This window comes from Ictidomys tridecemlineatus, chromosome 2 (genome assembly GCF_052094955.1).
Source record: "Ictidomys tridecemlineatus isolate mIctTri1 chromosome 2, mIctTri1.hap1, whole genome shotgun sequence".
NCBI classification, from domain to species: Eukaryota; Metazoa; Chordata; class Mammalia; order Rodentia; family Sciuridae; genus Ictidomys; species Ictidomys tridecemlineatus.
The window spans coordinates 57,740,362-57,765,874 of NC_135478.1; the positions used below are offsets into that span (position 1 = coordinate 57,740,362).

General features: G+C 34.1%; 1 protein-coding gene and 1 pseudogene across 8 annotated transcripts in view; one reads left to right on the forward strand and one right to left on the reverse strand.

The window, feature by feature from the left end:
- Positions 1-1,847: 1,847 nt before the first annotated feature.
- The window catches only part of LOC110597290 (uncharacterized), a 67,769-nt gene continuing 44,103 nt past the window's right edge, over positions 1,848-25,513 (reverse strand). For 4 of the 8 annotated variants that reach the window (XM_078038644.1, XM_078038643.1, XM_078038647.1 and 1 more), the window contains 3 exons: positions 17,490-17,616; positions 12,638-12,716; positions 1,848-6,938 (listed from right to left, as the gene is read on the reverse strand). In XM_078038644.1, the coding sequence (XP_077894770.1) occupies positions 5,567-6,938; positions 12,638-12,716; positions 17,490-17,616 (1,578 nt within the window). In that variant the 3' untranslated portion in view covers positions 1,848-5,566. Of the gene's footprint in view, positions 6,939-12,569; positions 12,717-17,489; positions 17,617-18,352; positions 18,423-25,513 lie in introns of all 8 variants that reach the window. The other 4 variants (XM_078038646.1, XM_078038645.1, XM_021721374.3 and 1 more) reach the window with 3 other exon arrangements.
- Positions 7,200-8,993, forward strand: LOC101973504 (dual specificity protein phosphatase CDC14B pseudogene; annotated as a pseudogene).

Below are 25,513 nucleotides of genomic sequence, written 5' to 3' on the forward strand. Positions count from 1 at the left end.
TTTAGGCATAACTATTTTCAGAGTTTTTTTTTCCTTTCTTTTTCAGTAATAAACTGTTGCCAAGTGCTTGAAGTAAGACACTGTTTTAATGTTAAGGGGGTTTCAAAATCTGTAATTTAGGAGCAAACATTTTACCCAAGAAATTTCTCTTGGATCTATGACTAGCATTTTAATCTCTGTCTGTATGTTTGCCTTTCTGTTTCTTCATTTGGGCTGCATTTAACTATGCTGTAACATCTAAACTTGGCTAGAATTATGCTAACCTTTGTAAATCCCTTGGAATGTCTAGGGCTAACTGGAGATAAACACCTTTTCAAATGGGTGGCCCCCTATAAGTTTAAGGTACTGTATTGTCTTTTATAAGTCTATGAAAATTAGTAGAATTTTTCTAAGACTTACTAAAATTATGATTTTTTAAAACTATTTATTTTTTTTTAGTTGTAGTTGGACACAATATATTTATTTTTATGTGGTGCCGAAGATTGAACCCAGTGCCTCACACGTGTGAGGCAGGCACTCTACCATTGAGCTACAACCCCAGCCCCTAAAATTATATTTTAGGCATTTTTTTTTATCTGTTAGATACCAATCTGTCCTTGGGAACTGCTCCAAATTGTCAGGCTTGTCCCTATTCTGTGTTAGTGGGACATGGTTAAGATAAATCTCCTTTAAAACTGTTTTTAAGATGGCCTTCTATTTCATAGTTTAGCTAAGTAATAGCATAATATTTCTCTAGGTAAGGTTAGATATATGCCATACATTCTGAAACCCCACAGTACATTTATTTGGACCTTTTGAAAAAATCTCTCTGAATTTGTTTTGGTCTATATTAAGTTACAGAGGTTCCTTCGATCTTTCCAATTTTTAAGTCCTTCTTTGATGATAGCAGTTGAGGCTAGATATAAAAATTAGATAACTAGCTGATTCATCCTAACAATTTAAGTAGACCCCCCCAACTCTTTCTGAGAGAATGTCTTAAAATATCTTTATATCTCAGAATATTATCCTTTAAGTAGGTGTCACTAAATTGTCTTTTAAACAATATGATTAAGGTTGTTTCCCATTTAAGGGGGCAACATACATTTCTAACAATGTTTCATGAATTATAGGTCCAGTCAGAGAATTTATGTAAGATAAATTAATTTACAACAAAGTTTAAAATTTTATTGTTAAAAACTAATGTACAACTTTAATTTGGAGAACAATAATCCTTATAACCTCTTATAATTACTATATTACCTCTGAAACTTTTCTTAATAAAACAGCTATAAATAGTTTCTAAGAGAACCTGGCGAGGAATAAAAATCTTTTTTTTTTTTTTTTAAGTTTGAGAACACATACAGGCAGAGGCAGGAACGTGAAACTAAATTTTGCCTGAAAAAGATATCTTTTGTTAGTATTTACAGATGGGCATTCTTAAGTAAAATGTAGGCTCTGTGTAGCTTCGGGAGCAGCCCTGTGTGAAACAGAAAGTATAGGTTAATGGTTGCAAGCCAGGACCAAAAAACCCTGTTTGGGTGACAATGAAATGAACAATGGGAAGACTGCTAGAGGTGGGACTTATCTGCCAAATTTCTCTTTCTATGTGGCTACAGAATATTTTGTGTAAAAGCATGTAGCCAGAATATACCACGAGGCTCTGTTTGAAACCTTGTGTATCCGCATGTGCGATTACCAGCAGTCCTGGCCAAACCTCATAGTATCTTGGCGTGTACTGTCTGCTTTTGCCAGTGGTTGTCATGGTGAGAAAACAGCATATGGCCAGTGGGCATGGCCATTGCCAGCAGCTGTGGCTGCACCTGACACTGTGGCAGTGCAAGACATGGGTTCTCCCTACTGGGGCGGGCTTTGCATCCACATTCACCCCATAGGGGCTGGGCTTGTTGCCCACCATAGGGTCCTGCTCAGGGTAAGTGCCCTGGAAACTTCCCCAAGGGGTCATACTTCCTTCAATCAGTCTGCCTTCCCCCACCTGTAGTCCCTCTGCGACCCACATCTTTTGGCACTTCGCCATTCCCCCAGGGTCCGGGAGGTTGAAGCTGTGACCTTGTGTTCCCCTGGCTGATGGGCCAGTTGGCATGAGGCAGGAGAAGCGAGGCTGATGGTCATGGCTGCAGCTGCTGACTCCAGCTTGGGTTTGCCCTGTGACCTCACCCTTATGTTTGCTCCCCAAATTTCCCCAGATGTCTAGGTCTTACCTGGTCTGTTCCTGCTTGGGATATAGCCAGGGAAATGCCAACAGTTTATGCTGGTGCTAGTGGGCCTGTGCTTGGATGGCCATGCCAAAATTTTGTCATTTCCCACTCTGTGAACTGCGCAGCCAGGGTAAGCAGATAGTCTTCTCTCAAAGGACCATCTCCCTGCATTTTGTTTACTTAGTGCTCACTCTCCTGGGAGCATCTCAAAAACTCTTTTAGCATAAAAAATGGGCCCCTCAGTAGATGATGCCACCATTACCAAGGCAACTGCCGGGGTCCTGCTCTAGTGGGGTCCAGGGAGTCCTGAAGGATGAGTGGCATCGGCCAAAAGATGAGACAGGAGTCGTTCCATTCGAGCAATCTCCACAGAGAGAGCTAAAGCAGCTTTTTCTAGGTCCCCTTTTATTACAATTTTTCTCATCATTCTAGATTCACAATATGTCATTAATTATATAATTTAAAACTTTGCCAAGACATGACATTTCCTTAACCATGATTGAGGGTACATTAATTTACATTTTTCCAGGATATGACCTTCATATAATTATTAAAAGTACAGAATCATTAATAAAATGTCACTAATTTACATTTTTCAGATTTTCCCAAGATTTACTATTTCCCAAGATATGTTATTTTCTTATTAACTAATGCCAAACTACGTAACCAGACTCTTAAGTCTCCTAACCAATCATTAAAAATATTAATCTAAAATTCCCATCTAAAAAAGTCCCTTTAAATCTTATATTTAAAATATCCTAAAGTTTATGAATCATCCTTAAAACATATCAGAAACATATACAACTAAAGGCTTAAGAATTTCTAAACTTAAGAATCTAAATAAAATAATATTTCTAACATTATTCTAAAACTGTGTTTTATAAAGCTATTTTAATTAATTCCTAAATTTATTCTCATAAAACTGGTTGAGCTGCTTTCTCAAAGAGTTTCTTTGTTTCTCAGTCAAGGTACACTAGTTCTCAAAGAGTTTCTTTGTTTCTCATTCAAGGTGCACTAGCTCTCATGACCTTTCAGAAAATGATTGTTCTTCGTTATTAGGTTTGTCCACAATGTACTAAGATAGAAGAATAGCCTTCTACTTTGTCTTTGATATGCTGAGGGGTAGTAGAACAGCCTCCAAGGCATGAACTACCTGTTACGTTCTAGCCATCTGAAATTTAATTTGTTTGGCATTTAACATACTCATGCCTCCTGTGAGAAATATAAGCATGAAAATGCAAAGTCCCAATTACATAAAATGGGTCTCATGGTTTTGGTTACCCACCAACCAGCGTGGCTTTGCCAGCAATCATCCTCACTGTGACCCTGTCAAGACAGTGGGAGAGCGGCTTTGCCAACACTTTTTCTCACTGTGACCCTGTCAAGACAGTGAGTGGGGGATCGCCTTAACCAGGCAACGTGTGCCCAGTTAAACTAGTGTTTTCAAGTGGCAGAATTATCTGGCGGCTCCACAGGAAACAGCGGTCAAAGCCCTGCATCTGCCCCAAAACAGCTGAAAAACAATGCCTCTTTAAAACTAGAAAAACCCACACGTCCTCCCCGCCCCACCCCCGTAACAATCTTACCATTAAATAAACAAACAAAAACCACCAACAACAAAAAACAGCTTTTCTTTTGTTTTCTCATTCTCCAAGTGTGGATTCCTGACATACAACCCAGAAAATCTTTACCTAATATTTCCAAACGTAAAAATTAAATATATATATATATATATATATATATATATATATATATATTATATATAACTTTTCCTATGGAAGAGGGCAAAACTTAGCAATATATTCCTTAGCATCTTAATTTCTGTGATACTTTGAATTTTTTAATTTCTCATTTTTTATGTCTATTTATTTTCCCCAGAGTTGCAGAAAATAAAATTTTTGCTGTTTCTAAAGGACAAAAAAAAATCCAGATATTATAAGTTTAATGTTACATTGCTTTTCTTCTAATTCACTTATTTTGTCCAACTTAACAGATAATACCCCGAAATCCTAAGTGGGCTTAACTTCTGGAGAAACATACCAAACCCACTTAATTTCTAAAATTTATGCTGGAATCCCAATGGGCCTCCATTTATTGCCATCTACCCTAACTGGAGACCCAATTCTGGCTTCACAAAATTTGACTATTCCAATAACTTAAGAAAATGACAAAAAAAAAATCACACAAGCACACAGTAGTAACTTCTAAGAGTTATGGCTGAGCCATGATGGCTCTCCAATCTTAAAGGTCCATGGAAAGAGAGAGCCACTGGAATTATTTATTCTTATATAGGAGATACACAAGGGGCAAGTTCCATGGAACATTCTATCCCCAAAAGAACAAAGTTGTAGGATTACAAAGGAACAGGTGAGTGTAACTCAACCTCAGTGGGTAACACCTACTCCTGGAGGCACACCTTTTATCCTAGCTGGGAGAACTCCAAAGTTACTGAGACTTGGGACTACCATGCCAGACTGAAGACAGTAATTGTTCAGAACCTGGTGCATCAGGAATTGAAGGGATCTGCATCCAGGTCAGCTCCTGACAGTCTGTACCATAGTGTTATCTAAGAATTTCTTTATTTCTATCACATTAACTAGTTATGCTAATTAAATTTTAAGCAACTATAAAAGAAATATCACATTCTCAATTAATATATAATCTCCCTGAAAATTATTATATTCAGAAGCATATCCAATATAACACCTTGCTATACTTCTCATAGATCAAAATTTTCCTCAATAATGTATATTTTGCTGATATGCAAGGCATGAAAGTCACAGATGCACACATTGTATGCATTAGGTTTTGATAGAGTATGCTTTTTAAAAAACTTCGACTAAAGCTCTGATGTATAATTGCTATTTATAGGGCTTCTCTTTAATACTCAATCTGTGGAGATTTTTTAAGATGTGAACCTTCATTAAAAGCTTTGTCACATTGCTTACATTTGTAGGGTGTAATCACTAGTATAATGTCTGATAATTTTCAAATGGTGAGATTGGATTAAAAACTTTGCCACATTTCTTTTTAGTACAGTAAGTTGTCTTTCTAGTATAAAATCTTTGGTGATCAATAAGGTGTGATTGCACATTAAATGACTTTTCATTTTCCAAAATTTTTTCCAAAAATTCTCAAGTATGAATTCTCTGGTGCTTCATAACACTTGAAACATACTTAGAAACTCTACCACATTCTTCACATTGGTATGGCTCTTCCCCAGTATAAATTTTCTGGTCAACATTGAGCCTGGAAATTTGACTAAAAGTTTTGCCACACTTTTTTTTATATTTGTATGGGTTCCTTGCAGTATAAATTCTCTGGTGACTTATAAGGCTTTGCCAAGTAAGAATGTAGGAATGTAAGAATCTTTACATTCTTATATCTTCTCCAGTATGAATTCTCTGGTGTTGTATAAGACGTGATCTTTGATTAAATGCTTTGCCACATTCTTTACATTTGTGTGGCTTCTCTCCAGTATGAATTCTCTGGTGTTGATTAAGATGTGATCCTCGATTAAAAGCTTTGCCACACTCTTTACATTTGTATGGCTTCTCTCCAGTGTGATTTCTCTGGTGTTGAGTAAGTTGTGATGTTCGATTAAAAGCTTGGCCACATTCTTTACATTTGTATGGCTTCTCTCCAGTATGAATTCTCTGGTGATCGATAAGGGTTTTCTTGAGAGCAAAAGCTCTGCCACATTCTGTACATTTGTATGGCTTCTCTCCAGTATGAATTCTCTGGTGACGAGTAAGGTGTGATGGTTGATTAAAAGCTTTGCCACACTCTTTACATCCATATGGCTTTTCTCCAGTATGAATTTTTTGGTGATGCATAAGATATGATTTTCTATTAAAAGCTTTACCACATTGTTCACATTTGTATGGCTTCTCTCCAGTATGAATTCTTTGGTGACGACAAAGGTGTGTTCTTTGATTAAAAGCTTTGCCACATTCTTTACATTTGTAGGGCTTCTCTCCAGTATGAATTCTCTGGTGAACAATAAGGCTTTGTTTAATATTAAAAGCTTTACCACATCCTTTACATTTGTATGGTTTCTCTCCAGTATGAAATCTCTGGTGAACTAAAAAGTTTGATCTTTCATTTAAATCTTTGCCACATTCTTTACATTTGTATGGCTTCTCTCCAACATGAATTCTCTGGTGAGTAAGGTGTTGCCTAAAATTAAAAGCTTTTCCAGATTCTTTACATTTATATGATCTCTCCTTGGTATGAATTCTCTGTTGTTGAATAAGATGTGGTCTTCTATTAAAAGCTTTGCCACATTCTTTACATTTGTAGGACTTCTCTCCAGTATGAATACTGCAATTTTTAATAAGTTTTGAATGACACTGAAAGATTTTGCCACATTCCTTACATTTCTTTGGTCTCTCTCCACAGAAAATCCTATGGTGTTTAGTAATGATTGAGGTTTGAGTAAAACCTTTGTCACATTCTTTACTTATGTAGGGTATATCACTGTTATGATAAAGGGTTGAGGAATCCTTAAATGCTTTGAAATACTTTTTAAACTTGTAGGGCTTCTCTCCAGTATGAATTATCTGGTGTTCAGTAATGCTTTCAAGTTTATTTAAAGCTCTTTCACATTCCTTACATTGATAATTCTTTTCTTGGATATGAAAGTTTGGATGAATACATTTTGAGCCTTTATGAAAAACTTTCTCACTTTTATTGTGTTCATAAATCTTCTTTTTAAAATGGTCACACTGATGTTTTCTAGGACTTAAAAAAAAACATTAAATTTTGATGAGTTTCACAGAATTATGCTGATTTACACAAAAACAAATATAGTGCTAATTATTTAGGGTACACACCTGTCAACAGATCTTGAATGATTCATCATAAATGTAGATATCTCTCTAATTAGCTATATCTGAATTTATCTTAAGCAATAGTAGGTAAGTACAAATCTTCCCACATTCATTAAAATTCCATGTTTTCACACAAGGAAAAACTACTCATCAGTCTTTTTGTAAGATACGAATGAGATTGATCACAGTCAGAAATGTGTTCTTTATTTTTTATCCTCTTGTTCATAGAAATGTTTAAGTGAATATTTACTCAATGCTATATTGCAAAATATTCCAGTAACTAAATGAAACATAACCAGACTCAATAGCAAATATTGTCATTTATTTAGAGAAAGTATATAATTCTAAGAAACTCTGTGGAGAATATTTAAAGGTACACATATATCTTCAAAAGTGACTAACTATTTTCAGCTGCCTTCTTGGGTTCAGGGGAAGTTTCACATCCCCACAGCACTGCCACACACACCTCACCCACTAGCACCTGCTTCAGGCTGGTGGGGGCCTTGTTGAGCATGCATATGCTTTGGGCCATGGTCATGGCCCCATGAAGGGCCACAGCCAACTCCATGATTGATCCACTGCTGAGTCAGGCAGATGTACCCCCCCTGTTCACAGCACTGATGGTCAACCTTGCCCAATATACAGAAAAGCTACAGCTACACATTGCAAGAACTGCACCGCCTGGAACAACCTGTACCTGGACATTCCTGAATGCTTTTCTTTTGTTATTGTCTACAGCAGACTAAAGAGTGTGTCGAATGAATATTATTTCAGTATAGACAATGAACTAAAATATGAGAACTTCTAAGAAGATTTGAAACCACTCAATCCAGCAATGCTTTACAGATATTTTTGCAATATAAATAATAAATTTAAGTCCATTACACTGATAAGGAAGAGAATTATTAATTTTACTATGTTCAATCAGAGAAAACAAGCTACTGCTGTTTTCTTACTCAGATGTTATATGGTTCTATTTTTAGGGGAAAACTCCAAAAAATGGAAATAGAATGTTAATCTTTGGAAATACCCTTTCCATTTCTTTCAAATATGCTGCCTATGGAAGTTGCAATTTTTATATTACTCTTCTCAACTATTCTCATGCAGTGAAGACAAAACAATATGGCTTCTTAAATTTCAACACATTTGACATTGATGAGTACAAACACTATGAAAGATCAGAAAATAGAGATTTAAATTGGCTAATACCAGACCACCTTATTGCCTTCTGCAGACTTCATGCAAGATCCAAAACATTCTCCTGAGAATTATATTCTATATTTTAAGACTCACAATGTTACTGCCATTATTTTTCTGAATAAAAAGGTACATGATGCCAAACTCTTTACGGATGCTGGTTTTCATCACCATGATCTTTTCCTTCCAGATGGTAGCACCCCAAGTGTTCTCATTATCAAAGAATTTCTGGGTATGTATGAAAATGAGGAGGCTGCTGTTGCCATTAGCTATAAAGCCTACCATTGTTTGAATGGGCAATCTGATAGGCCACTACATCATGAATCATTAAAAATGACTGAAGCTGAGACCAATTCTTGGGTCCAATATGTAGGCTCCGCTCAGGAGTCAGGCCACAGCAGCAGTTTTTAGTCATGAAATAAACAAATCTCTGGCTGTAGAGGGACTATATTCAGAATAAAATAAGGGCCAGAAGAATGGAGAACAATAAGACATCACTAGCCTTCCACAGACTTTTCTCAGTCATAGGTGACATTGCAGAAAACAGTGTGGAGAATCAAGATAAGCAGAAACCTGAACCATACAGTCATGATAATAAAATAAATGAAGTGACACAAGGTGATAGACTCTGGACCCTGAAAAGCCAAAAACAATTTAAAAAGCTAGCATTATACCACTCATAGTAATTCTTTAGTCCAGTGTTCAAAGCTGTAAAACATCTGAACCTAACATTTCTGGCAGTGCAGACCTTCTAATCTGCGTCAAGTAAAAGCAGAATTTTTTTTAAAAAAAAACTTTTTTTTTTTTTTTTAGTTTTAGGTGGATACAATATATTTATTTTATTTTATGTGGTGCTAAAGATAAAACCCAGTGCCTCACACATGCTAGGTGAGTACTCTATCTATGAGTCAGAACCCCATTCCCAGAAAAGCAGTTTTAACAGTCCCTCTATATTAAAAACAGTCTTGCATTAAATAAAAACCTGTGATCAGAACTGAAAGAAGACTTTAGAAACAGAAAACTCCTGACAAGATGTAGCATACTCTTTGAGGAAAAAAAATATTGCAGACACTTTAGCTGATTTCCACCTTAGAAATTCATCTGAACTAGAAGAGTTCCACTGGAGTATCAGCAACTCACTGAGTCTGGAGTATGAGCAATGTCATGAAGGGCTTGGCTGCATTTTGCCTGGGTTAAACCACAAAAACACTGTTTTAAACTTACTCTGAGGAGAAAATATCCTACCCTCCACCATCCAGAGAGCTAGCTTGTCTGTGTGGTGCATTGTATCCCTGTGATGTCAATTAAATTCATTATTGGCCTTCAGAAGAATATCTCATGGAGGATTTTGATGCTCTTATTTTCTATTCACACTGTGATGCCAGCAGATGCTCCTGCCATGTTCCTTTCCAAATGAAATGCTATTCAATTCACCATCCTCCCTCTTCTCTTTGAAATACTGTTGTGACTCAATCAGAAAATTAAAATACTGTTTTCTTTCATGCATGAAAACACACACACACACACACACACACACACACACACACTGTTGGGTTTGGCCCCTGGAAAGAACAATCCTATATTACATTGGCTTTAAGAACAAAAACATCAATAATTTTCAGAGTCTTTCTTACCACTATGGATTATTATTTCTGAGTAATCAGGTTAAAGCCATCCCAATGACAGTTGTTGCTTTTGGACTTCAGTTGTTTGCAGTGATGGCACTCACTTCTGCCTTTTGTCAGACACTACACTAGTAACTGTTGAGTGCCTCCTGCCTTCAACCTCCTGGAACACAGCCAGGTCTGTGATGCACAATAGTCACAGAAACAGTTTATATGCTGCTATAACAAACAAACAAACAAACAAACAAAAAAAATTGGTTCCCATAATTAAAGAATGTTTTGCAAGTATCTTGGTTACTTTCCTAAGGACTAAGCAGTTTTGCTATATGGTAACCATGCTTTCCTGTCCTAGTCTGCAATCTGGAGAGAGGTTCTATTGGAAGGAAGTACCAGGCAATGCTTTTTTTCCAAAGACAAGGTGAATATATGGGGAGGATTGTATGAACAGAGCTTTCTTTTCTTTTGCAGTTGGAGTAAGACAGGATAAAGTCTTCTACTTGAAGAGAAATGTGATAGGAACTGAGGGCAGTGATCAGATACCAGTGTCTTTATATACATTTCTTTCCCCAGCAGGCTATGAGGCCATCCCAATGACAGTTGTTGCTTTTGGACTTCAGTTGTTTGCAGTGATGGCACTCTCTTCTGCCTTTTGTCAGAGAGTAACACTAGTAACTGTTAAGTGCCTAAGGATTCAGTTTCAAAATTCTGGTGACTAGATCACAGGAAGCAGTAGTTTTCTAACCCTGGAGGATAAAATACCTAAAATCTGGGTGGAAGGTGAAACACTCCATTTGCTATGTCATGCTGACACAATGTTAACCCCTTGAGCTATGCCCAGGAATATACTATTGTGTCTCAAGTCCACCCTTGTAAAGGCCAGCTCCTCCCTAACTAGCCCCAGTGGTTGCCAATCCACATGTGCATCTGAATCAGGCTTTTTCCTTTACCAGAATGAGTACATGTGCTGCACACCTTGGCTCATGCCAAGTTTTGGCCCCTTCTGGTGGACAAGCCAGTTGGTATCTTGGCCAAAACCTTTAGTAACCACAGTGCTTTTTTCTCAGTTGCCTTTCTGTGTTGGATTCTTAACTTTCTAGCAAAAATCATTATCACTATGACTCTTGCTAAAAATTCCTATGTTTAACTAGTTAACCAAAATGAGAAAGAAGTCACTTTGCATTTGTTGAAGGCACATTCCTTGGGATGGCCAGATAATTAGGGCTATGGACTCAGAAGAATCTCATAACAACAGTATTAAGCTTACTGGAGACATGGATGTGATCCAGGAAGTCTCTGGATTTGACGCTTCAAATATTTTCCTTCCTATGTATAAGAGCAAACCCCATCCTACAAAACAAACAAACAACAACAACAACAACAAAAAAAAAACCAGAAACCAAAAAATACGCAAATCTTTTCAGATTCCAACTTGGAGTTCTATTGAAAATGTTGTTGCTATGGAAAGTGAAGCAATCAAATGGAGGATTTTGCTAACTTATGAGCCTTTAAATAGCACTGAATGTACACCAAGATCATTTCCAGTGGAATTAAAATTAGAAATGAATTTATACATGCACTTGACTCAAATTATCAAAAGTCAGGGAGAGTCCCAGAATGGAGTGTCTTTAAAAATGTGCTTCTGAAAGTGTAGAAACACTCATGATATGCCAAAGAGAAACTAGAACACTGTTCCCTACAGGGGAGATGGTTGACGGTGAGCCATGCCTCCTTCAAAGGTCACCTTACCTGCTAAGTATGGTGGTTTTAATTTTCTGCAGAATTTTCCGATTTACAACCTTTAGTCTTTCACCTCCCCTAATCTGCCCCAACACCCATCCTGCTACTCCTTACCCAGAAGTGTTTTCTACCTCTTCGCTTGCACCCAGACTTATCTCAGAAGCCTTCCCAGTATTTTAATAAGGCCCCCAAGTCTGCTTTTGGGGCTTGATGCAGACCTGTAGGCCACAGGGACTCTGGATATTCTGGGAGCCTTGTGCCAAGAATTCCTTGAGTCTTTCCTTTGCTTGAATTGCCATCCATGACAGATAAAGAGTGCACTATTTGGTGTTTTCTAGAAAGACCTAGTTGCTTCTCCTCCTCCTCTTCTTCGTCTTTTTTTTTTTAATTCTCATTTCATTTAAAAAGCAATGATTATCAAACTTCCACCTAAAAAATATTTAATTACTGAATAGTACTTGTCAACTGAAATGAACTAGTGAAACTCGCTGTTATTCTTCCATTTTTCCATAATCTGAGTGTTTTCCACGTCTGTAAGTTGAAATACTATAGGTGTGTTTAAAACAGAAACAATTCACCTATACTATGCAGAAAATTACTTTTTTATCACACCATAGAATTTTCAGATTGGAGTACTGCAGTATTATATTAATAATTTGCAGACATTAGTCTAATGTGAACTCGTACAGATTAGTAATCATTTTAAAAAATAACTAATTAATCAGTATTTAATCATTGTTTTGATTTTATTTAAATAAATATTTCTAATCATATTCTTAAAGCTGAGAGAACTGGCTGAATGATTATTTTTTTGAAGGTATTTTGAAGATAGTTTCATAATGGCCTGAAATGTTGCTTATATACGTAGATTGACACATATTGTCACTCTGAGGAGTCTTCTAAGATGTTATATAATAAATAAACTGACTTCATTTTAAATAATCATCATGCATTTGTTACGTTTATTAAGATAAATTACTGACCTTCCCTCTGTCCCACAATTTTCCATTTCTTCTTTAAAAGTAAATTTTTATTGTCATAGTTTCCATACCTTTCATTTTTCATGTTTTGCCATAAATAGTTTATTCCTTGGTCTGCTGAAATTTCTAGTATTTGATGAGGAGACATTCCTGAAAGAAATTAAAATAACAAATTATTCCACTTATTAGACTGTGGTGAATATACTCTGCAAATATATAAAATTTTACCAAGGTCAGGAAATATCCATAAGCAGTATAATCTAAGCCCATTATTACTAAAGAAATATACAAAATCCACACTGAAATGGTGACAAACTTGTGAGCACTTCCAAAATGATCTTGAGATTTCACAGGAACACAACACTCAAACTTTGACTATACTGTGATAACACTGTCAAATTACAGCCTCTCAGTCCAACTTTTTCAGATTCCACATGTGACTCAAATGTTGCAGAAAATGACTTTCTCCTTTATTTCTTTTCTTTTATGTTTGGGGGAAATGTAACTTAAAATAAAACACAGGGGTGTTTTATCACTGAACTACATTCATAGACTTTCTATATATACATTTTTATATGTTTTGAGGCAGGATGTCACAAAGATGCAGAAGCTCATTTTAAAGTTGCAATTCTATTGCCTTAGCCTTCAAATTATCTAAAATTACAGTTATATATCATTGCATCTAACCAATTTTTGTTTATTTAGTAACTTTCAAACCTTTTGCAAAACGAGTATAATCATGTATTTTTAAAGGGATTTTAAGTGGAAAAACATCAATGAAACTAACAACACACACACAAAAAGAGAAAATTGACTCAAGCAGAGACACTATATAACACTATAAATTGACACTTGGGAAATTGAGAGTTGTTAATTATCTAAAGAATGCCAAGTAACCAACTGATTGATAATTATTGAACTAATTAACAATGAAGAAAAGTGACTGAAATTTAGTTTAAAAAATTAGCAATAGAAAAATGGAAAATTGTGTATTAGAAATATTCTTTAAGAAACAATGTCTGATAAATTAGAAATGTGGGAGAAAAAATATCAAATTTAACAATCTTAATTAAAAGATTCAAGATAAAGCATTTATACTCAACTTTTTAAAACTCTTCAAGAAAAATTTTTGATAGAACCCAGAAAAATAAATGTCATCTGTAAAGATACTTCTATTTGTTTAATAGTTGAATTCTTAGCAGACGTCTTCCAGAAAGGAATTGGAGCATTTAGTCATGTGTGTTTAAAGACAAAAGACTCTAATCTAGAATTCTGTATACACAAATACTATTTTTTGAAGCTAAAGAAACATACATGTTATCAAGATATGTAAATGCTCAAAAATTTCCTCAGTTTTAGACCTGTTCTAAGAGAAACACTAAAGGAAATTCTTTCAATAAAATAAAGTTACACAACAGTATAAATCATAAAAATTTGAAAGGGAGAAACGCAAAGTATACACATATATAAATTCCATTTTACTGTCATGGTAGTGCATAAAACATTCAATTCTGCTACAGAATTTGAAAGACTAAAGGATAAAAATTATCATAAATCTCTGTTAATTGGTATAGATTATAAAAAACAGCTATGATATCAATAACAAATCATGACAAGACATATAAAGTCACTGATTTTTATAAGAAACCAAAGTTAGTTCAGTTTAGAATAAAGTGCAAACTAAGTAGTTTTATTTCTTATTTGTTCATTTTTGTTAATATGACAGTGTAATGTATCTTGACATATCATACATACATGGAGAATAATTTACCAATCTTTTGGTTGTACATGATGTAGAGTTACACTGGTCATAATTCATACATGAACATGAAAACATTATGCTCAACTCATTCTACCATCTTTGAAGAACTTTTTTGTGACTTCAAATTTATAAAAAAATTGTCATAGAAGATATAAAGAAAAATAGGGAGATATCAAAACATTACTCTAAAAAAATATATAAACCACAAATTAAAGTGTTTTTTTTAAAGTAGGAAAAACTATAAGAAATAACCCAAACTTCAAAAGCTTAAAGTAATAAGTTCTTCCTCATCAGTAATTTAAGTACAAATAATCTATTATAAAAAACTAATCAGAACACATAATGTAACCAATAAGATTAAACCTAAATATATGTACTTATGTCAGATCTAAGTCTACAGGAGTTTTCCTTTAGATATAAGGTCACAGATATACTAAAACCAAAAGGATGAAAAGAATATTACATTCAAAATTATGCAGATGATAATATAAGAAATAATTAGAGGCAAAGTAGAATATTATATAATGGTAAATGTGGTCAATTTCTAGAATACAATAGTAGTAAGTACACGTGTAGCACAAATCATATTTTCCAAACATAGAAGGCAAACACTGAAAGAATTCAACATGATTGAAAGCAACCAAGTAATACTAGGGGACATCCATCCCCAATTAATGCAAAGGAATAAAATAGTATTGGAATAGTAAACAGGGAATAGAAAATTTAAAAAAGTATTTTTTACATTAAGAGTCAATTACATTAAGAGTCAATCTTGCTGGGTGTGGTGGTGCATGCCTGTAATCCCAGTGGCTTAGGTGGGTGAGATAGGAGGACTGTGAGTCCAAAGCCAGCTTCAACCATAGTGAGGTGCTAAACAACTCCGTGAGACCTTGTTTCTAAATAAAGTACAAAATAGGGCTGGCAATATGCCTCAGTGTTTGAGTGCCCCCAAGTTGAATTCATTATACCACCAAAAAAAAAAGAGAGAGAGAGAGAATCTTTTCAATAGTTTATGGAAATATACTCCCAAAGGGACCAGGTGAAAAGAACAAAAAAAATGTTAATAATTATTAAATACTGAAATTTTTTTCTATTATAATTAGTTGGGACTCCAAAAGAAATTTGTAACCAAAAATTCATCAATGTGACTTCAAAGCCAGATTTAGAAACTTAGCAAGACTCTGTCTCAAAAATAAAAATTAAAATGGATTGTGCATGTGACTCAGTTGTTAAGCATCCATGGTAGAAGAAAAAAGGCCCTATACCACACAAAGTGATTTAATAAGCTAAGAATAACAAAAAACAACTATCAAACACTCAATATTATTTTAGCAGGAAAAAATAAGTTACTTTAAAAGTTGTATGGAGTATCCAGGGTACATAAATAACTAACCATTCAAAATAAAGAAAATGTATCCTGATATAAAAATAATGAAAGCTACAATATTCAATAGTTTTATTTCAACATGAAGTTAGATGAGTAAGACATATGTAACAAAACTGAGAGTAATTAGCCCTCAATTTTAGGGCAAGCAAGAAGGAATGGTGTCTGAGATGGAAGGGTGACAGACACGTGAGCACTTGTTTTGGGGATAAATGAATTTTATTTTTGTGTAAAAATAAACTTTCTAGAAATATGTTACAAAACAATTTGAATGTAAGACTAGGTTTAAGTATAAGTAAGTTAGTTAATGGTTTTGATCAAAATTAAAATTTGAAAAATATATAAAAGATAAACAGAATTGTGGAAATCTTTGTAAGCTACCTTTGAAATGCTTAAGTTTTACTCCTACATAAAAGAACAAATTCATTTATGTAGAGATGATGAATATGCTAGTAATTCTAGCTGCTGGGAAGGCTGAGGCAGGGAAATGGAAATATAAAACCAGCTTCAGCAACTTTGCAAGAATCTGTTTCAAAATAAAACTATAAAACTGGAGATGTATCTCAGTATTATAGCAACCCTGATTTCAATCTGCAGTATCCATACACATTTATATGTACTTATATAATAAAATTTAGATAAATTATATGAATAGTCAAATAAACAAAGTAAACAAAGTACTATATATAAATCATAAACAAAACAGGGATAATAACTACTACTTAAAAAATCTCTTTAAATTACAATTCTGAGCTATATTTATATAGCCACAAGGAACAGGCATTGTGAATCATTGCTATTAATAAAATGGCAAAAATATTTCAAAGAAAATGCAGTATAAGCCTGTATAAAAATCTCTGATAAAAAAATTGAATAGATAAACAATATTAGAGAAACTGTTCTACAATATTATGTATTACAATGGATTAACTTAGAATTATTCAGACATATGCACAGATTTTTCTAGTGATACCCCCGTGCACACCCCCACCCTGGGAAGATCAATAAACTTCTGTCAGATTATGCAAATCCTCAAAGGCATTAGGGAGTACTTTGTTAATTTTAATGTAGTGATATTATTGGAGAACAAGAGGAGCTTCTAGAATTAGGAAGCATGGTAAATACAGGGCAGGATATGCTCTTAACTGATTGCAAAAAAAGTAAATAAATAAACCAAGGTTTGTATAAAGCATTTCTGTTGAATTTTAGCTTCTCAATTAATATTTTAAACTGTGGCTTCCTCTTTGACAGTTTATTATTTTTTTCATTGATTTCTACCCACTTGGATATATCGTGTCAATTTTCTTTCAAATTCTACAGTTACTTCTTGGGACAGAACAGTGTCCAAGGCAGACTGAAATATAGCAAGATGGCTTTATTGGAAAATGGAATATGACACATTTTGGTAATCTCATTGTAACTACTGATGGGTCTAATGTTGTCCTCATTAGGAATTAAAAAAAAAAAACAGGAGATTCCAGAAAATTATTTATTTATAATGTTTTTCCTGGGAGAAGCACTAATATACTTTGGAAGCATTTTCAGTCTCTAGATTATGAGGACTGCTTTGAACTATCAAAACTGTAAAGAAAATATAGATTAAACATAAAAAAATCTTTAACATTTTCTTTTCTACATCAATGCCTGATCTTTATTCTAAAAAGAAGGATCTGACATTTTATCATGTGGAATGGAAGCTGCCAAGATATATTCTACAAAGGAAGAAAAATACCTATTGATAATGAAATTAGGGATTCAGAAGGAAATTTATGCTCACCCAGAAAGACCAGGCTTCTATAAATCTCTAACATCACATCTCTATATAAATTCTGCTGAGCAGGATTCAGGTATTTCCATTCCTCTTCAGAGAAATCAATGGCCACATCCCTAAATGTTAATGGTTCCTGAAATAAAAATGAATAAATACATATAACATCAACCTTATGATCATGGTTGGCAGAGTTTTAATTTGACAAAAGTTGTAATAAATTGACAGTTTTAACTTGTCACAAGTTGTGATACATTGATGATTTTAATTTGACACAAGTTGTAATGAGAGTTAGAAGAACTGGCTCTAACATAGGAGAGTGACCTCAAAAGTCAATATACTTTTCAACAGAGTGGTATACTCTAATGTATTACCTATCTTTGAGGAAAGAAAATGCATTCAAAAGAGAATGAAATAAGTACAAAATAAACAAGCAACAAAAACATCAGTGTATATACTATACTTCCATGAAATAAAATGCAAAATTAAGGCAAACATCAGAATATATATCTTAATTGTTATGTTTATATTTTATAAGAAATTATGCATATTTCTCAGAAGAGAATTTTATACTGAGTTAGAAGAGTGCTTCTCAATTTTAATGTGTACAATCATGAATTGAAGAATTTATTAAAGAACAGACTGTATTTCTGGGGTGCAGTCTAGGTTTGAATATGCATCAAGCTCTCTAGTGATGTAAATGCCAATGGTCCCAAAAAGGCTGATGAATACTACTGAAGTAGAACACTAAAGAAAAAATATTGCTCATAAATTCAAATTTTTAAAGAATTTATGCATTTTATTATTACAGCATGTTGCAACAAGAATTCTTTCTGGGGCTGGGGATGTGGCTCAAGTGGTAGCGCACTCGCCTAGTGTGCGTGGGGCCTGGGTTCGATCCTCAGCACCACATACAAACGAAGATGATGTGTCTACCGAGAACTAAGAATAAATAAATAAATGTTAAAATTCTCTCTCTCTCTGTCCCCCTCTCTCTTACTCTCTCTTAAAAAAAAAAAAGAATTCTTTCTGCATTCAAATATACACATAACAATACAAGAGTTTTTCATACCTTCACGCATAAAACACAAAATAATAAATGAAACACATGCCTATAATTCCAACATGAGAGGATGAGGCATCAAGATGTCAAGTTCAAAGCCATCCTCAGCAACTTAGTGAAGCATTAAGTAACTTAGCAAGATCCTGTCTCTAGATAAAATATAAAAAAGGGCTGAGGATATGACTTAATATTTAAGCATCCCTGGTTCAATCCCTGGTAAGAAAAAAAATCTATGAAACCAGGAATACTTTTAATTTTTGAGGACATTTTTTTTTCAAACCTCCAGTATATGGTAGTTCCTTGGGTTTGCCCAAGTTTATCTGACCTGTAATTTATCAAAAAAAGTAATACAAAGGTTAAAATAAAGTGTGAAATTAAAAGAAATTTCAGAGCAGGGTGGTCAGTTATTTTAACTAAGAAAGGAAATGGATACACGCTTAAAAAAAAGCAGGAAATCAGATTGATTGAACTGATTAAACACATGTGGCAAATGACTGCCACATTGCAAGTGTGTATCTGAGCATTCTGGTTCCCATGACCTCAGAAAATGAAATGAAACCTCCATTCCTATCAGAGGTGAGAAAACATGTCTTCCTTCCCAAATCCCCTTCTTTGAACCAAATTTTAAGTAAATAATTTGTATTAGACACAGCAGGGTGCTATGAGATGAGAGTCCCAAATGGCAGGCAAAGTATCCCAACTGCTGCCTGGTAAGATTCAACTCCTTCTAGATATTAAACTATAAACAATGTGTGATGTGAACCCAAGGGAAAGGACTCTCATGTCTTTAGATCTGTCTATGACTTGACACTAAAATTTAGATGTGAAAGAAGAGATTAAAATTTCTTACTTTGCCATTGGACCTTCACCCTAGATGTGTGCTATGGTTGTCTGTTTTTGTTGTTGTTATTGTTGTTGCTGCTTGTTTGTTTGTTTTGTTATAGAGTATGATGTGAGTTTAAATACCAGTAACATATTTTCATGTATATACACATGTCTACATAATTAAAAATCATTTAACAGGACTTTCAACATTAAATCAGGAAAAATAAAATTAGTATTTCTTGCATTCCTATTTCTACTCAGTTAATTTGAAATCAGCATGTATTAAATTCTGGCACCCTTTTTTCCATTGGGTATATTTGTTGATGAGCTATCAAATACTAGAATTTATCCCAAATAGAATAATTCAGGATTAAAATGATCAGTAAGTGGGTAAGCCCAATTTAGACTTGGGTTTAGCTGGGCTATACTTCTGATTTCATCTAGGCTCCTTTAGGCATATACTCTGCTACTAAATATGGTAGCCCTGTGGTCCACTGTGGCATTTTCATTCTCATTCATGTGAGATCTTCTCCTTCTTAAGCCTAATCTGAGCTTCTTCACCTTGAGATGTTAGGCTTTACAATAAAAAATCAGGGAGAATTCAAGAAATTTTAGGCATAGGCATTATACCAGTACATTTACATACTCGCTCTATTTTGCTGGCTGAAATATATAAGCCATTCTAGATTCAAGTCTTGGCAAACATATACTTGTCAATAAGAACAAATACAAAAGAACATTGTCAATGGCCTGGATAAAGGGGAGGATGAAAAACTGGAGCTATTTTTGCAGTTCATATCCTTTTTCATTTTTTTTTCTTGAGAGAGAGAGAGAGAGAGAGAGAGAGAGAGAGAGAGAGAATTTTTAATATTTATTGTTTTAAGTTTTCGGCAGACACAATATCTTTATTTGTATGTGGTGCTGAGGATAGAACCTGAGCCGCACGCATGCCAGGCGAGCACACTACCTCTTGAGCCACATCCCCAGCCCTTTCCTTTTCTTTCAGATGACATTTATATAACTATTCTAAATTCATAAAATTTTATAAGACCATATGTTCTAAGAAGCTAGCCAGGTTTGAGATTCAGAATCACTACAGCCTGACTCAAAAACTCAAAGATTTTGCTAGGCCACAATAATCATGCAACTTTTCTAGGAATTTGTGGAACTGAAGAACGACAACTTTGTAATAGAAGCACAATTCTTTTTAGCTTCAAATCCTTTACTACTTTTTAATATTAAAAAACTTTCAAGAGAACATTGAAGACTCTTTTAAAATAGGGAAAAGTTTAGGATCATGATTTGAAAGCCAGCCTCAGCAACAGTGAAGCACTAAGCAACCTGGTGAGAACCTGTACCTAAATAAAAAAAAATAAGGCTGGAGATATTACTCAAAGGTCAAGTGCATTCAGTTCAATCACTGGTACCAAAAGATATGTGTTTGGGCGGGGTGAGAATACACCATGCACAGGATGCAGTCCTTAATGCCTTTCATGAACAATATCATTCAGAAAAGAATTTTATTGGAGAAAATTATTACAGAAAGTGTTTTAAGTGATGTGTTATGATGCATGCTCGTAATTCTGGAAACTGAGAAAGCTGATACAGGAGAATTGAAAGTTCAAGACAGGCTTGGTAACTTAATGAGACCCTGTCTCAAAATAAAATGAATAAATAAGTAAATAAAGCTATAACTCAGTGGTTAAAGCACCACTTGATTCCATTTCCAGTATGGAGAAGAATAAACAAACAATCAAACAAACGAACGAACAAATAAATAAATAATAGAATGCTTACCAAATTGTGACTGAAATAAAAAGACTTACATCCAAGTGTTAGAACACGGATAAATGCCTGAGAATATTAAAATATTAAAATCAAAAGTGAGGGCTGGGGTTATGGCTCAGTGGTAGAGTGCTTGCCTAACATGTGTGAGGCACTGGGTTCCATCCTTGGCACCAAATAAGAATAAATATATACAACTTGAGATTTGAAACAAATCACAAATTGTTGCTCTTATTCTGATATACCTAATTATTTGACAAATATAACATTCAAAATTTTCACTGAAATATGACATACATGTAAAAAACATACAAAGCATTTATGTAAAGGTTCAGAAATTATCTAAAATTAAACATATTTTGAAAAGACAGAATAAATCACTTTCTCCATCTATGATATCCAAAATCAAACAGGATCTTAAGAACCAGCACAGAAATGTTTTCTCACATAAATATAAAATGTATATAAATAAAGTGAATGTTATAACAGTTATCTAGATTCAACATCTGCTTATTACAATGACATATTTATTTCTTCTATGCTTCTAATCATTCCCCAACCTAGACCAGTCCCACTCCTTGTATATTCATTCTTTGGTGAGATCATATGTACATATCTTGAATGTTGCAGATATCAACTGTACAGTTTTGACAAACACATTAATAAAAACCTTCACTGCTTTTTAGCACAGAATATTTACATCATCTCAAGAAAACCATATTCTTTCCCACAAAACTTTTTGTTCCCTAGAAGCAAGTTACTATAGTGGATATTTTACCATACCTTCATTCTACCTGAAACCATGTAGTATAATTTTAAATCCAGCTGCTAAATTATACTGTATCTACAAGAATCAATCGGGGTGTGTGTTTCAATAATGTGTTCCTTTGTATTGATTACTACTATTATATTTTATAGATGCACTACAAATTGTTCATTTCAACATTCAAGAACATTTGAACTATTTCTTATTTTCGACTATTAGGACTACAGGGCCTATGAAACTTCTTAAACAAATAACTATCCTACTCAGTTCATTCTTTACTAGTCTTTCAGTGACACTCTATTCTATTTTTAGTTGTTGCTATGAGAATTATAATTTGCATCTTAACATTTCAATTTGATTAGAGTCAATATTATATGAGTTTTCTAAATACAAAAAATAAAAAACCTTACCACAGACTGTTTATTTTCTTGTATCCTTTGTGCAACTACTATAAATGTCTACATTTATCTATGCATTGTAAGTCCTAAAATACACTCTAAAGTTTGTGTTCAAATTAATCGTAGGTTATAAAAAAAATCCTAAGAGAAGGGCTAGGGTTGTGGCTCAGTGGTAGAACACTTGCCTAGCATGCATGACACACTGGGTTTGATCCCCAGCACCACATGGAAATAAACAAAATAAAGGTATTTTGTCCATCTGCAACTAAAATATATATTAAAAAATCTAAGAGGTAAAAGTATAAATCATAAGATTGCTAATATATGTCAGGCATGGCGGCACATGTGTAAGATCCCAGTGACTAAGAAGGGAGGAGGATCATGAGTATAAACCCAGCCTCAGTAACTTTGTGAAGCACTAAGAAACTCAGCAAATCCTATCTTTAATAAAAATATAAAAGGGGCTGGGGATGTGGCATAGTGGTTAAGCATCCCTTGGTTCAATCCTTGGTATCAAAAAAGAAAAAAAAATGCTAACATTATAAAACTTAGGCAGGGAAGTAAAACTGTGACAATGATATGCCAGGAACGAATTTAATAAACAATACTGAGAAATAACTATAAAAATGTATTAGTGATGTTTTTGCTACAATATTAGATGGGTACTTTGGAGAAGATTTTCTATCCTATATGCCACATATTCCTTAGAATAAATTTTAAATATCATTATTTACAGGGTTAGAAACCATTTAAACAGTGGGATATATTATTGATTATACTGACTGTATTATGTTCTACTGAATATTTTGGTTACATCTTTTTAAAGTTACAGGAAAATTTTACTGTGGTTTCAATGTCACTGAACACTACACAGTAAAAAGTGCAGAGATCCATGAATACCCACAGTGACAATACTCAAATTAGAAATGAAAAACAGTTCTATCTGGACACAGACAAATTAATACTTGATTCAAGCTTTATCTACACAAATGACAGCTCACCTTAGAGATCATCCAAGTAGAAACTCACCACCTTATTCAATTGGCCACAAGACCAAGAACACACACTTGGGTGGCTTTTTCATTCCTTCCCATTTTTCCTACTTTTACACAGTTCAATTTTGGGACCTTGAAAATATCCACTTTTCAAACTATTATTTCTCATTTGGGAAAAGAAAAAAATTAATACAGCAAGAGATATAAGAAAGCTAAGGTACCCCTTACTTTGACCAAGTTAAAAACATTGGAAGAAATCTCAAATAGCAGTACCTACAATTTAGAAACAAAAAGACAAAACCATCAAAACATACAAACACTTTCACTCATAACAAGAGGTGAAAGAAACATAAGCCAGCAAATTTTATGTTCTCGATCAAGTAGAACATGAAGCCAAAAAGAAATCTGCCAATCTAAAACAAATAAATAAATAAAAGTCTGATAAATTTCAATCAGGTCAGTCCTACTCTTCTGCTCACTTCAAATAATAAAATGTATTCCACTTAGTTTTAGAAAAAAAGATTTCATAAAAACCTACCACCTTAGCATGATTCAGTTCGGTCATATGGTCAATTCAACTTACAAAACAACAACAACAATAAAAAAACAAAAAACCCTGGATTCTTATTGCTACTAAATAACAGCTTAAAACAATAGAAATGCATTCTTACATGATTATAGATGTTTTCATTATCATGACAAAGAATTAATATCAAAGTATTAGCAAAACCACACTCCCTCCAGAGGCTCTTAAAAAGAATTATTCTATCTTCTGGTGGCTGCTGGTATTCCTTGCCTTGTGATCACAACTGTTTCTCTTCTAATGGTGATATAGCTTTCAAAAACATAATGATAGACAAATTAACTTTTTATAGAACATGGTGATATTGCAACAGATTGTAAGTTCTAAACACCACAGAATCTGGGAACCATAGCACAAAAGATGGCCAATCCTCCAATGAGCTTATCCTTACACACTGTATTTGACAGAATCACAGAAAAGGAAATTTCATTCACAGAAGAATAAAGAAATAGAAGGGACCCTGGGCCAGATGAATAAAGGTTAAAGATTCACAAATGTGAGATGGATAAAGAGTGGCATCATGCACTGTCTCCAAAATCCTGAAGAAACAAAATTTGTGGACAACCAAATGTAAGCAAGCTCATTAGACAGAGTAAAACCCAGCTGTGAGCCATGTCCAGAGAGCAGGTCTTATCTGGTTTTTGCCTCAAACCATGAAAACTATCCCAAGCCCATGGAGCTTTGGATTTTTCCAACTAATACTTCATTCAACCTTTGTGCATATCCTCGGTCATCCTCTTACAATACATATGGTTGTGCTTATCTGAATACTGTGAATGGGTAATCTACAAATGTCAGTTACCTCATTTATTCAATTTCTAAGATATTTCTCTGTACGTTTTTTGTACTGATATCTTTGAAGGCCACTTTTTAAAATTTTAGATCAATGTATATCCAGTGATCAAAGGTAGATCATGAAGTGGGAAACCACATATGTAACAAAAGGTTTACAAGGCAAAATCAATGAAGTGTTATATTATTGAGGAAAAAGGACATACCAAAAGAATAAAGCACAGTCAGTGTGTTTCTAAATCCACTTCACATGAGTAAATATTTAACTGCCACATAAATATATAAATAGAAGTATAAATCAATACAACTTAGATAAGTTAATTCTAAAGGCAGTACACTGCTGCATACTCATCAGGAAGAAAAACAGCAAATAAAAAGGCAAAATGTCTCAATTTTTAAAAAGATTAAAAATTACAAACATGTTTAGTGAATGAATTGTCAAACCCTTCTGTAGGCTATGCAAAATTCTTTAGCCACTTTGAAAATTGGTTTGGTACTATCTACTTACTTATACCTTATAAGCCATCAATTCTAATCTTTGATAGAATAGACATATACCATAATATTCTTAGAATGCTCCAATAGGTAGCTGCCACTGCTGCTTTTATCATCAAACTAGACTGCATTTGCCACCACCTTCCAAAATACAGGCCTCCTACATCAAGGTTCTGGTACCTAAGATTCCCACAAGCCTATGTCAGTAAAAAGCATAGAAAAAAGTGGCACACTTGAAAATCAAAAATCTGAAGGACACAGTGGAAGAATAGGCAAAATGGACAAAGTAGAAGAAAAACTGATGAAGGAGAAGGAGAATGGATATGAGGAG